Source organism: Manis javanica, chromosome 3 (genome assembly GCF_040802235.1).
Source record: "Manis javanica isolate MJ-LG chromosome 3, MJ_LKY, whole genome shotgun sequence".
Classification (NCBI taxonomy): Eukaryota; Metazoa; Chordata; class Mammalia; order Pholidota; family Manidae; genus Manis; species Manis javanica.
Window position 1 is genome coordinate 42,003,195 of NC_133158.1, and position 13,500 is coordinate 42,016,694.

Genomic DNA, 13,500 nt, shown 5'->3' on the forward strand with positions numbered 1-13,500 from the left:
AGGAAGCTGCCAGCGCTCCCACCCCACTGAGGAAACCCTGCCCTTGTCCTCCCACACTGTGCTTTTCCTCTGAGCCTGCACCATCCAGGGCAGAAGCCACAGCCATGCGGTCTGAGTGAGGTGATTGCAGGTTAAATGGTCGTGTTTCGGATGTGGTGAGTTAAGTGAAAGCATAGTATTAAAATGAGCTTTACCTGGGTCTGCTTCTTAACCTGGACACTCGCAAATTTAAAAGAACTTCTTTGGCTCACGTCCACAGGTGTTTCTGTCTGGCTGTGTTTCTGTCAGACAGCATTCCCCTGCGACTTCGCTGACACGTAGGTCTCCTTGGGGCCTGCACGTCCTGGGCGGAGGGTCTCTGTGGGTTGTGTTTATCCTGTCTCTAGCCCTCAGCACAGCACCTGGCAGGTATAGGTGCTCAGCAGACATTCTGAGTGAGTAATGAATACCCACTGGATTTTAAGAAACTTGTCTAAAACTGCACCTGTGGTTTTTGCCCCATTGCTGTTGAGATGATGAGGTGACTTGCCCTCTGTCCTGGCTGCACTGTGCTGTCCTGGTGACACTGTGTGTATTTCCTGCAAGGTGTGTGTCTCCTTACTGGGTTCCTGAGATTGGAATCTAGTACCTCCTGGAAGGCAGCCCTGGTGAGGGGCCCGCTATGGCCAGGACCGGGCCAGGCCAGGTGATGCCAGGAGTCTGAGGCTGCTGCGGTGGGGCCGTGCTGGGCCCCCCCTCTCAGGGGTCCCTGGGAGCCACACAGTGGTGATGGCCTGGGAGCTGGGAAGCTGTCCTGTCGTAGAGGCCAGAGCTGGTTATGACTGACAGGCTGAGGTGGGCTTTGGAGGGTGCTGGCTGCTGAGGCTGAGGGATGGTGGGTCTGCTCTGACTGCTGGTCGCTGTGGCTGCTCTTCCTCTGTATCTGCTCTGTCCTCTAGTCTCGCCCTGTGGCCCATCACCAGGGATCCACAGAAGGCGTCTGGGCAGTGGTTGGAGTGCCGTGAGCCAGGCAGTTCCCAGGGTGGCCTGGGCCTGCCCGTGCTGGGAGGTTGTGTTGCTGGGGCCCCAAGAACGGTGCAGCAGGCTCCCTTAGCTTCCTCACTGCCTCTCGGTCACACCTGTCACTCCTCTCGGGTAGACATCTCGGGAAGAAGGCTTTTCCCCAAGGCTACAGGCGAGCCATGTGGATGTCACAACAGTGCCCCAACCTCTGGCTCACCCTCTGCTTCTCTTCATACTGCAGGTTCGTGAGCCGCATCCTGGTGGTGCCTGACCACGCCGAGCTGCTCCTTTCCTCCTCCGGGGTAAGGACTTCATTCAGGCAGCTGTGTGCAGCTCTGCGTGCCTGCCAGCACTGAGGGGCCGGAGCCTGCCTGGGACGGTGCCCTAGGCGCAGGCTGGTCCTTGGTTTCCCTGTGTTCATCCACTAGGTGGCGCTTGTTTTCTGAGTTTTAGAGCAGCCTGCTATGTGTTCAGGGCTGTGTGTGTGTTGGGGGGGGCACTAGAACAGGCGTGCAAGGAGTCTGCACTGAGGGCTGTCCTTACCTCTAACGCAGTGTGATCTCAGAACAGTTGACAGACCCTTTCTGAGTCCTAGAGGGACCTGGCTTCTGTCACCACTACTGTGGTGCTCACCTCCTCACCCCATCCCCTGGGGCCCCCAGGTGTGCAGCAGGGTCATGGCACCAGGCTTTGCTGGGACTTTGATGAGTAAGACTTCTGTGTCCTGCGAGTGGGGGCTTGCGGCCTTAAGAATTCCGTGATCAGGGGCACTGCTCTAAGGAACACTCCTTTAAAGGATGATGAAGCAGTAAGTGCCCACGCGAAGGTCTGGCCCCTCCCCGCTCCCAGAAGCTCAGCCCACACTTTTTCCTGCCTTTTAGCTTTTTGTGTGATGGTGGCCTGGTGGCTGCTGGGAGGGCTCCCTGGTGGAGCAGCACTTACTGGGCATCTGCTCTTCATTGCTTCACCACATTTGTTTTCTCATTGATTTTTAATTTTCTGTTTTCTCGTCCTTCTCTTCAAAGCCATGTATACTCATACAAAAGCAAGCAGAGGAAGATGAATGTGGCTGGAGTTCCTGGAGAGCCAGTTTTTCTGAACTTTGCTGTATGCACACCTTCTAGGCTTTTCATTATGAAAGATACTAGGGTACCTTTACTTGACTTTCAGAAAAGTAAACCAGCACCTGACATCTTCCACTCAGCTTTGTCAAATACAGCATTTTGCTTCTGATCCTTTTTAATGAGGTGCTGTGGGGCCAGTGAGATGGTGTCCCTGTGCAGCCCTGCTGTCTCTGTCCCCTGCCTCCTTGTGGGCCCCCAACCTGGGTTTGGTGCTGGGTGCCCCTGCACATTGTAAAGGGCAGTGTTTGTGTTAAAAGCACGTCCTTAGAAAATCAGATCCCGCATTAAGCTTATAAGGAAGAAACAGGGTGTCATCCCCCCACCACTTACCCCTGGCAGCTGGGGCCCTGCTCTGTCCTCTCAGTCCGTTCCCAGATACCATTAGTGGTTGGGAAGCCAAAGGGCAGCAGTTTTCCATGCCGCCTCCTGTCCTCTGTGGGCAGTTATGGCTTGTTGCCCTTTGTCCCGTCGTTCTCCTGGTGGGTGCCTTACCTCCTGCAGCTGTCCCTCTCCTCCTCCCCTCTGTCTCTGTCGCCCCCCTACCCCTGATCAGTTGCTTTCCTTCGGTGGGCACCTCCAGCAGCAGCTTCTGGAAGGTGCAGGGAGGGCGTTACGAGCCTGCCTTTCTGGAAATAACCCTGATGGATCTGTGGGTGTGGACTTCCAGGGTATAATTGTTTCCCTGGATATGAGAAGGCATTGCTCCAAAATTTTCTCTAATAGGGTTTAATTTGCTTGATTTTCTCCTGACTTTTTCTTTTTTCTTTTTTATTAAGGTATTATTGATATACACTCTTATGAAGGTTTCACATGAAAAAAAATGTGATTACTACATTTACCCATAATGTCTAGCCCCCACCCATACCCCAATGGAGTCACTGTCCATCAGTGTAGTAGGATGCCACAGATTCACTATTTGCCTTCTCTGTGCTGCACTGTTTTCCCTGTGACCCCCTACACCATGTGTACTAAACATAATACCCCTCAATCCCCTTCTCCCTCCTTCCCCACCTGCCCTCCTGCACCCCTGCCCTTTGGTAACCACTAGTTCATTCTTGAGGTCTCTGAGTCTGCTGCTATTTTGTTCCTTCAGTTTTTCTTTGTTCTTATACTCCACAGATGAGGGAAATCATTTGGTACTTGTCTTTCTCTGCCTGGCTTATTTCACTGAGCATAATATCCTCCAGCTCCATCCATGTTGTTGCAAATGGTAGGATTTGTTTCTTTCTTATGGCTGAATAGTATTCCATTGTGTATATGTACCACCTCTTCTTTATCCATTCATCTACTGATGGACACTTAGGTTGCTTCCATATCTTGGCTATTGTAAAAAGTGCTGCAATAAACATAGGGGTGTGTATGTCTTTTTGAAACTGATAAGTTGTATCCTTTGGGTAAATCCCAAGGAGTGGGATTCCTGGGTCAAATGGTATTTCTGTTTTATTTTTTTAAATTTTGTTATCATTAATCTACAATTACATGCAGAACCTTATGTTTACTAGGCTCCCCCCTTCACCAGGTCCCCCTCACAATCCCCATTACAGTCACTGTCCATCAGTGTAATAAGATGCTGTAGAATCACTACTTGTCTTCTCTGTGTTGCATAGCCCTCCCCATGCCACCCCCCCACATTATACATGCTAATTGTAAGGCCCCCTTTCTTTTTCCCCACCCTTATCTCTCCCTTCCCACCCACCCTCCCCAGTCCCTTTCCCTTTGGTAACTGTTAGTCCATTCTTGGGTTCTGTGATTCTGCTGCTGTTTTGTTCCTTCAGTTTTTCTTTGTTCTTATACTCCACAGATGAGTGAAATCATTTGGTACTTGTCTTTCTCCACCTCGCTTATTTCACTGAGCATAATACCCTCTAGCTCCATCCATGTTGTTGCGAATGGTAGGATCTGTTTTCTGTTGTTTTAGTTTTTTGAGGAACCTCCATGTTAGTTTCCACAATGGTTGAACTAGCTTACATTCCCACCAGCGGCGAAGGAGGTTTCCCCTTTCTCCACATCCTCACCAGCATTTGTTCTTAGTCTTTTTGATGCTGGCCTTCCTTACTGGTGTGAGGTGATATCTCATTGTGGTTTTAATTTGCATTTCCCTGATGATCAGTGATGTGCAGCATCTTTTCATGTGCCTGTTGGCCATCTGAATTTCTTCTTTGGAGAACTGTCTCTTCATATCCTCTGCCCATTTGTTAACCAGGTTATTTGCTTTTTGGGTGTTGAGGCATCTAAGTTCTTTATATATTTTGGATGTAAACCCCTTGTTGGATGTGTTATTTACAAATATATTTTCCCATACTGTAGGATGCCTTTTTGTTCTGTGGATGGTATCTTGCCGTACAGGAACTTTTTAGTTTGATGTAGCCCCATGAGTTCATTTTTGCTTTTGTTTCCCTTTCTCTAGGAGATGTATTCAAGAAGAAGTTGCTCATGCTTATATTCAGGAGATGTTTGCTTATGTTGTCTTCTAAAAGTTTTATGGTTTCATGACTTAAATTTGGTCATTGATCCATTTTGAATTTACTTTTGTGTATGGGGTTAGACAATAATCCAGTTTCACTCTCTTGCATGTAGCTGTCCAGTTTTGCCAACACCAGCTGTTGAAGAGGCTGTCATTTCCCCATTGTATGTCCATGGCTCCTTTATCATATTTTAATTGACCATATATGCTTGGGTTTATATCAGGTCTCTCTACTCTCTTCCATTGGTCTATGGGTCTGTTCTTGTGCCAATACCAAATTGTCTTGATTACTGTGGCTTTGTAGTAGAGCTTGAAGTCAGGGAGTGTAATTTCCCCAGCTTTATTCTTCCTTCTCAGGATTGTTTTGGCTATTCGGGGTCTTTTATGGTTCCATATGAATTTTAGAACTATTTTCTCTAGTTCATTGAAGAATGCTGTAGGTATTTTGATAGGGATTGCATTGAATCTTTAGATTGCTTTAGGCAGGATTGCCATTTTGACAATATTAATTCTTCCTATCCATGAGCACAGGATGTGTTTCCATTTGTTGGTGTCTTTTTAAATTTCTCTCATGACTGTCTTGTAGTTTTCAGAGTATAGGTCTTTTATTTCCATGGTTAGGTTTATTCCTAGGTATTTTACTCTTTTTGATGTAACTGAATGGAATTGTTTTCCTGATATCTCTCTCTCTGCTAATTCATTGTTAGTGTATAGGAAAGCCACAGATTTCTGTGTATTAATTTTGTATCCTGCAACTCTGCCGAATTCAGATACTAGATCAAGTAGTTTTGGAGTGGATTCTTTAGGGTTTTTTTATGTACAATATCATGTAGTCTGCAAACAGGGACAGTTTAACTTCTTCCTTGCCAATCTGGATGCCTTTTATTTCTTTGTTTTGTCTGATTGCCGTGGCTAGGACCTCCAGTACTATTTTGAAAAGAAGTGGGGAAAGTGGGCATCCTTGTCTTGTTCCTGATCTTAAAGGAAAAGCTTTCAGCCTCTCACTGTTCAGTATGATGTTAGCTGTGGGTTTATGGCCTTTATAATGTTGAGGTATTTGCCCTCTATACCCATTTTGTTGAGAGTTTTTATCATGAATGGATGTTGAATTTTGTCAAATGCTTTTTAAACATCTATGGAGATGATCAAGTGGTTTTTGTCCTTTTTGTTCATGTGGTGGATGATGTTGATGAATTTTCGAATGTTGTACCATCCTTGCATCCCTGGAATAAATCCTACTTGATCATGATGAATGATCTTTTTGATGTGTTTTTGAATTTGGTTTGCTAATATTTTGTTGAGTATTTTTGCATCTGTGTTCATCAGCAATATTGGTCTGTAATTTTCTTTTTTTTGGTGTCTTAGCCTGATTTTTGGTATTAGAGTGATGCTGGGCTCATAGCATGAGTTTGGAAGTATTCCCTCTTCTACTCTTTGGAAAACTTTATGGAGGATGGGTATTAGGTCTTCACTAAATGTTTGATAAAATTCAGCGGTGAAGCCATCTGGTCCAGGACTTTTGTTCTTGGGTAGGTTTTTGATTACCAGTTCAATTTTGTTGCTCGTAATTGGTCTGTTCAGATTATCTGTTTGTTCCTTGGTCAGCCTTGGTAGGTTGTATTTTTCTAGAAAGTTGTCCATTTCTTCTAGGTTATCCAGTTTGTTAGCATATACTTTTTCATAGTATTCTTTAATAATTCTTTGTATTTCTGTGGTGTCCTTAGTGATTTTTCCTTTCTCATTTCTGATTCTGTTTATGTGTGTAGACTCTCCTTTTTTCTTGGTAAGTCTGGCTAGGGGTTTATCTATTTTGTTTATTTTCTCAAAGAACCAGCTCTTCCTTTCATTGATTCTTTTTCTATTGTTTTATTCTTTTCGATTTTATTTATTTCTGCTCTAATCTTTATTATGTCCCTCCTTCTACTGACTTTGGGCCTCATTTGTTCTTCTTTTTCTAGTTTCATTAATTGTGAGTTTAGACTGCTCATGTGGGATTGTTCTTCTTTCCTGAGGTAGGCCTGTATTGCAATTACTTTCCTCTTAGCACGGCCTTTGGGTGCATCCCACAGATTTTGCAGTGTTGAATTATTGTTGTCATTTGTCTCCATTTATTGCTTGATCTCTGTTCTTATTTGGTCATTGATCCATTGGTTATTTAGGAGTGTGTTGTGAAACCTCCATGTGTTTGTGGGATTTTTCATTTTCTTTGTGTAGTTTATTTCTAGTTTCATTCCTCTGTGGTCTGAGCAACTGGTTGGTTCAATTTCAGTCTTTTTAAATTTATTGAGGCTCTTTTTGTGGCTTAGTATATGATATATTCTTGAAAATGTTCCATGTGCACTTGAGAAGAATGTGTATTCTGCTGCCTTTGGGTGTAGAGTTCTGTAGATGTCTGTTAGGTCCATCTGTTCTAGTGTGTTGTTCAGTGTGTCTGTCTCCTTATTTTCTGTCTGGTTGATCTGTCCTTCATAGTGAGTGGAGTGTTGAAGTCTCCTAGAATGAATGCATTGCATTCTATTTCCTCCTTTAATTCTGTTAGTATTTGTTTCACATATAAGGTGCTCCTGTGGTGGACCACAGATATTTATAATGGTTATATCTTCTTGTTGGATTGACCCCTTTATCATTATGTAATGTCCTTCTTTGTCTCTTGTGACTTACTTTGTTTTGAAGTCTATTTTGTCTGATACTAGTACTGCAGTACCTGCTTTTTTCTCTCTTAGTTGCATGAAATATCTTTTTCCATCCCTTCACTTTTAGTCTGTGTACGTATATGGGTTTAAAGTGAGTCTCTTGTAGGCTGCATATAGATGGGTCTTGTTTTTTTATCCATTCAGTGACTCTGTGTCTTTTGATTGGTGCATTCTGTCCATTTACATTTAGGGTGATTATTGATAGGTATGTACTTATTGCCATTGCAGGCTTTAGATTCGTGGTTTTCAAAGGTTCAAGGTTAACTTCCATATTATCTAAGTCTAACTTAACTCACTTAATATGCTATTACAAACACAGTCTAAAGGTTCTTTTCTTTTTCTCCTCCTTTTTCTTCCTCCTCCATTCTTTATATATTAGGTATCATATTCTGTACTCTTTGTGTATCCATTGATTGACTTGGGAATAGTTAATTAAATTTTCCATTTGCTTAGTAATTAGCTGTTCTACTCTCTTTACTGTGGTTTCATTACCTCTGGTGACAGCTATTAAACCTTAGGAACACTTCCGTCTATAGCAGTCCCTCCAAAATACACCGTAGAGATGGTTTGTAGGAGGTAAATTAATTCTCTGAGCTTTTGCTTATCTGGAAATTGTTTAATCCGTCCTTAAAATTTAAATGATAATCTTGCTGGATAAAGTAATCTTGGTTCCAGGCCCTTCTGCTTCATGGCGTTAAATACATCATACTGCTCCCTTCTGGCCTGTAAGGTTTCTGCTGAGAAGTCTGGTGTTAGCCTGATGGGCTTTCCTTTGTATATGATCTTATTTCTCTCTCTGGCTGCTTTTAAAAGTCTGTTTCCTCCTTTAATTCTGTTAGTATTTGTTTCACATATGTATCCTTGATCTTTGCCATTTTAATTACTATATGTCTTGGTGTTGTCTTCCTTGGGTCCCTTGGGGCAAGTTTTCAGCAACTACCTCAGACACTTTCTATCCCTTTCTCTCTTCTTCTGGCACCCCTATAATGCGAATAGTGTTCTGTTTTGATTGGTCACACAGTTCTCTCAATATTCTTTCATTCTTAGCGATTCTTCTTTCTCTCTGTGCCTCAGCTTCTTTGTATTCCTCTTCTCTAGTTCCTATTTCATTTATCTCTCCTCCACCATATCCAATCTGCTTTTAATGCCCTCCATTGTGATCTTTAATGATTGGATCTCCAACTGGAATTCATTCCTGAGTTCCAGAATATCTTTCTGTACCTCCACGAGCATGTTAGTAACTTTTATTTTGAACTCCCTTTCAGGAAGATTCATGAGGTTGATGTCATTTAAATCTTTCTCAGGAGTTGTATTAATAATTTTACTGTGAACCAGTTTTCTTTGGTGTTTCATATTTGTATATGGTGCCCTCTAGTGCCCAGAAGCTCTACTCTCTGGAGCTGCTCAGCCCCTGAAGCAATGTTGGGGATCGCAGGGGAGCGGTGTTGGTGCCTGGGGGGAGGAAAGAGCTGTTTCCTTCTTCCTGGCTGCTGTGCCTGTCTCCACTGCCTGAGCCAGTGGGCCGAGCACACAGATATAAGCCTCTGTGCTTTGTGTTTGTACTTGCTGTAGACAGATCTTACCTCTGGCTGGCCTAATGCCAGGGTAGGGTTTGCCGGTTTGTGAACCAGGTGGGGCTGGCTGGGAGAAAGGTGCAGTAGGCTGTGTATCACGGAGGGGGTCCTTGGAGCTGTGTAGCCAGCCAGGGAGCTGGAGCACCTGAAGATCGCGAAAGCTCCCAGCCTGCTGGGCAGAGTGCACCTGGACAATTTTGTCTACCTGTCCTTTCTCCTGAGCAGTAAGCTCTGTGCAATCCTTGGCCCTTTAGCGGCCCTCTTACTAAGGGCTTCCTTGTTAGGAAGTCTCTCAGACTGCCCGCCTTTCTTTTGTCCCAGAGCAGCTGGATATGGATCCCTGCTTTCCACAAGTAGCTGGAATCTCAGTCTCTCCAGTAATTCTGCCTGTCTTAGCTTTCCAAGCCCCTAATCTCGAGAGTATCATGGAAGCACCGTGAAATGTAGGTTTGTGCTCCCAGAGCAGAGCTCTGGAGTTGGGTATTCAGCAGTCCCAGGCCTCCACTCCCTCCCTGCTCCATTTCTCTTCCTCCTGCTGGTGCGCTGGGGTGGGGGAAGGGCTTGGGTCCCACCGGGCCACAGCTTTGGTACGTTACCCTGTTCCGTGAGGTCTGCTCTTCTCTCCAGGTGTACGCAGTCTGGCCCAGTCCTCTTTTCTGTTGCTCTTTCAGGGTTCGTTGTATTAATCATATATTTGTATTATATGTGGTTTTAGGAGGAAGCCTCTGTCTCACCTCACTCGCCACCATCTTTGATCCCCCAGCTCTCTATCTCTCCTCACTTTTTCACTTGAGCAGTCTGGGCCATTCTGAGTTTGGCTCCTTTGTAGGGGGGTCTGTCCCCCTTCTCTCTGGATGTTTGGGGGCCTTCTCACGTCTGTGCTCTGCAGATGGAGGGAGACAGGTGGGGGCTCTGAGAAGCTGTGGACTGGTGGCTCCTTCCTTCCCAAACTTTCAGACCATCGGTCCCGGGAGCTTGTGGCGATCGCCTGCGCCCCTTCCTGGTGCTCATGTTCCTGGACGTTGGCCCGTGTTGTCTGACTCTGATTCCTTCTGTTTCTCTTCTTCCTGCTCTTGTTCTCCTTTGTGGAGATTCCCTGCGACTTCACTTTTCGACCTTTTGCATGAGCTTCGGTTTCTGCTGTTTAGTGTTCAGTGCTCTCTCGTCCTCTCTGTGGCCCCTTTTCGAGGGTCCTGGTCCCACCACGTGCTGGGCATGGGCCCTTAGGCTCTTTTCTGCCCTGTTTGTGTTTTTGCTTTCCATCTTGGAGGTTCCCCTGGGATGTCTGTCCCTGTCTGTGCACTAATGGGGACAGGGCGCCGGCAGCACCTTGGAGGGTGGTCTGTGAGTCTGGGCATTGGGTTTGGGCTCCCGTCTGTTTTTGTGGGACCCCACTCTATCCTGGGTGCTGATTCTCCCCAGTCTTCACCGTTTCCTGGGGGGAGGGCCCAGTGTTGCTCCCCAGCAGGTATCTGGAGTCCCAGAGACCATTCTTCTCCTTCTCTGTCCCCAGACAGTGAACTTCTGGTTTCTGCTGGCCTTGGGTTTGGAGGCTGGCAGAAGGAACCCCCTGCTCTGAGTGTGGGTAGGGCTGGGGACTCACATTGCTCCGACATATGCCCCTTGTTGCTGCCCTGCTGAACCTACTGCACTCACTGGTACGGCTGGTGCATCACCGGCTTCTCCCTGCAGCTGGCCCTTCCCGTCATCTATTCCTGGACAGCCTCTCCTGATTGTCATCTTCTCCTTGTAGCTTGTCTTTATCCTGGAGAGTTGTGCTTTTACAAGTTCTCCTGCCACTAGGGGATTCAAGGGGGACACCTGTGGATGTGTTTCTCTCCATGTTTATCCGCCATCTTGACGGCAAGATGTTTATACCCACATACCAGCACCCCAAGGTACTTGCTAGAACTGACTGAGGGAATTTACTCTCCACTGTTTGTATGTTTCTTCTGGTCATTTCAAAATCCCCATAGGTCCCACCTGGGTGCTCTCATTAGCTTGTGGCCTGCAGGGTCACGAGGGTGCGGGCCTCTGGTCCTCAGCCATGGGGCTGTACTGCACGGAGGGCTTCCGGGTTGGTGCTGGGGCACCCGAGGCTCCGACACGTGCTGGCTAGTCATGCCCCTGAGATGTGTGGTCATTTCTGTTTTCCTGTTTTAATGAGCGCTCTAGGGAGTACTTGTTGATAGGCCCCCCTTTTGCCTTTGTTTATCTTGGAGCACTAAGGCTGTTGGTATACCTGTCAGTTTCCTAAAAGGCTGACCAGTTGCCACCCTCACAGGCAACAAACAGACGTCCCCTTTTCATCCATTTTCTAAGAGGGAAGTGGGGGGGTCGCAAGCTTGTAGTCCATGTGTGTCCCTTGTGTGTGTGCTTATGTACAGCATGTATAGCCTTTGACATCCTGCGGGTAACAGGTTGTCTTGTGTCTTCTGCCCCTTTGGCCGTGAGGGGACTGCCCATGTTTTCTTAAGGATTTGTATGATTCTATTCAGTCCTTAACTGCAGCCCCCAGCTGGGCAAAGCATGCATTGGAGCCCAGCTCCCCTGGGTCTGTGGCCCTGGCATGCTCACTGCCCTGTCCCTTCCTGTCCCTGCAGGACCGCACCCTCAGGCTCTGGGAGTTCCCACATGGCCGGGAGTTGCACTGCTGTCACCTGACCAGCCTGCAGGGGCCTGTGGAGCCGTGGGGCAACCAGGTAATGTCTCACTTTGTCTCAGGTTTGCTTGGACCCTGTGGGAATCATCTTTGCTCTCAGTGAGGACTTATTTTAGCTTGGGAGAAATCATGCTTTAAATTCGGAAGGTGCCTAATCATGTAAGTGGGAAATAATTTTATCTTTCCATGTTTGCCTTTGAACAGCAATTTCCAGAATGACCTCTATGCCTGCTGGGAAACAGAAAAAGTAGTGGTGCTTGAGCAAGTGCCTAGGGTTTCTCAGCAGGGTGGGGGCCAAGTGCCCAGCCAGCCTTCTCTCCCTTTGTCCGTCCTAGACCCCCACCCCCAGTGACACACTGTGTCCCCAGGCCAGGTCACCTGGGCCTTGAGTTGTGGAAGAGATTGACAGGTGTGAAGGTGTGAGCTGCCTTTGGGGTGCCTGGGCTTCTCTGCTAATGGGCACCTGGCTCCGATGTGCCTGGGCTGGTGCCCTGTGTGGCTGGGGTCCTGGTCAGTCACATGTGGATGCCCCCACCAGCTTCCCAGAGGCCGGCCCGGGCCTGGTGGGGAGGGGTGGTCTGTTAGAATTGTGCAGGCCTGCAGAGTGGCCTGCAGGTGGGTTTCTTGATGATCAGGATGCCCTTCAGCCCTCTGCCCTGGCGTGTTGGAGCTACATGTGAAATGGAGTCAGCCATCGTCTTCTTTCCCCCTCACTGATCTCTAGAAGGCCCCAGTGCTGCCTCTGTCCTTCTCTGACTGCGTGTTAGCTCTCAGGACAGAATAGCCACGTGGGGTCCCTGACAGGCTCATGTGCGTAAGTTGCTGCCTTCCTTTCAGAGGTTTGCTGCGTCCAGGATCGCTTACTGGAGCCAGGAGAACTGCGTGGCACTTCTGTGTGACTGGTGAGCTTATGCGGTGACTGCTGATTCTGGTCCTGCAGGCGCGTAAGCAAGGGAATGAACGCCTGGTCCCTGGCCCCACAGGCTGCCTCCTTAGCCCGCGGTTGATTGGTACAGCTCCCGAGTCTCTCTGTGGGGGTTGCTGCCATGTGAGGGTGTGGGTTCCTCGTTACCATGGCATTTACTTTTCATCCACTAACACAGAGGGTGGCAGGGCCTCTGACTGGTCTGTGCATGGTAGCCTCGCTCATAAGAGATAAAAGTGGGAGAACCCCCCTCAGTCAGCCCCATGGGGGAGATGGTCACAACAGCACCCTCTGAGAGCCCACTGGGAGCTGGTTTTTGCTCCGTATAGTTAAAATTCTGGTATTGGATCACGTGCTCTTAGAAACGTCATGTCGTGGAATGGCTCTGTTCTCTCTGCTGTTCCCTTTTGTCCTGTGTTCTCTGTTGCTGTGTAACAAGTTACCCCAGATGTTAGTGACTTGAACTTGCATTAGCTCACGGGTTCTGTGGCTCTTTGACTTAGAAGTGGCTCAGGGAGGTGCTTCAGGCTGTCTTGTGGGGCTGCAGCCAAGCTGTTGGTGAGGCTGTGTCTGCAGGGCAGGCCCGGGGCTGGGTGCTTAGCTGCTTTGTGCCCAGCATAGGGGTCGTGGTGATTTTCCTCTCTCTCTTCTTGGGAAGTGTTCCTGTGGTCTGCATCTTCCGGCTTGATGCCCCCACACGGCAGCTGGTGTACACACAGCAGCTGTCTTTCCAGCACAGAGTGTGGGACGTTGCTTTCGAGGAAGGCCAGGGGCTATGGGTCCTGCAAGACTGCCGAGAAGCCCCCTTGGTGCTCTGCAGACCTGTGGACGGCCAGTGGCAGGTGAGACCAGCTGGGCTCTTGCTGCCTCTGCACCTGGGTGGGTTGGGTGACAGCTGTGACCCTTCCAGCTTGACCAGGTCCTGGTGCCAGGGGCTGTGTCCTGGCGGGCAGTGGCTGGAGGGAGACATGAAGGGGCTGGGGGCCTAGCCAGCTTGTTGGTGTCCTGTTTGCAGTGGTTTTTGGTGGGGACACAGAATTACCGCCACCAGGTGCT

At 47.8% G+C, this 13,500-nt stretch overlaps 1 protein-coding gene across 7 annotated transcripts in view; it reads left to right on the forward strand.

Annotated features, from left to right (window-relative positions):
• WDR4 (WDR4 tRNA N7-guanosine methyltransferase non-catalytic subunit) overlaps positions 1-13,500 on the forward strand; it is a 31,578-nt gene that overhangs the window by 14,460 nt on the left and 3,618 nt on the right. For all 7 annotated transcript variants that reach the window (XR_012129105.1, XM_037014708.2, XM_037014707.2 and 4 more), the window contains 4 exons: positions 1,244-1,304; positions 11,461-11,559; positions 12,357-12,421; positions 13,103-13,286. Coding sequence is in view for 6 of the 7 variants with exons in the window: in XM_037014708.2 (XP_036870603.1) it covers positions 1,244-1,304; positions 11,461-11,559; positions 12,357-12,421; positions 13,103-13,286 (409 nt within the window). In the remaining variant the exon portion in view is untranslated. The remainder of the gene's footprint in view (positions 1-1,243; positions 1,305-11,460; positions 11,560-12,356; positions 12,422-13,102; positions 13,287-13,500) is intronic.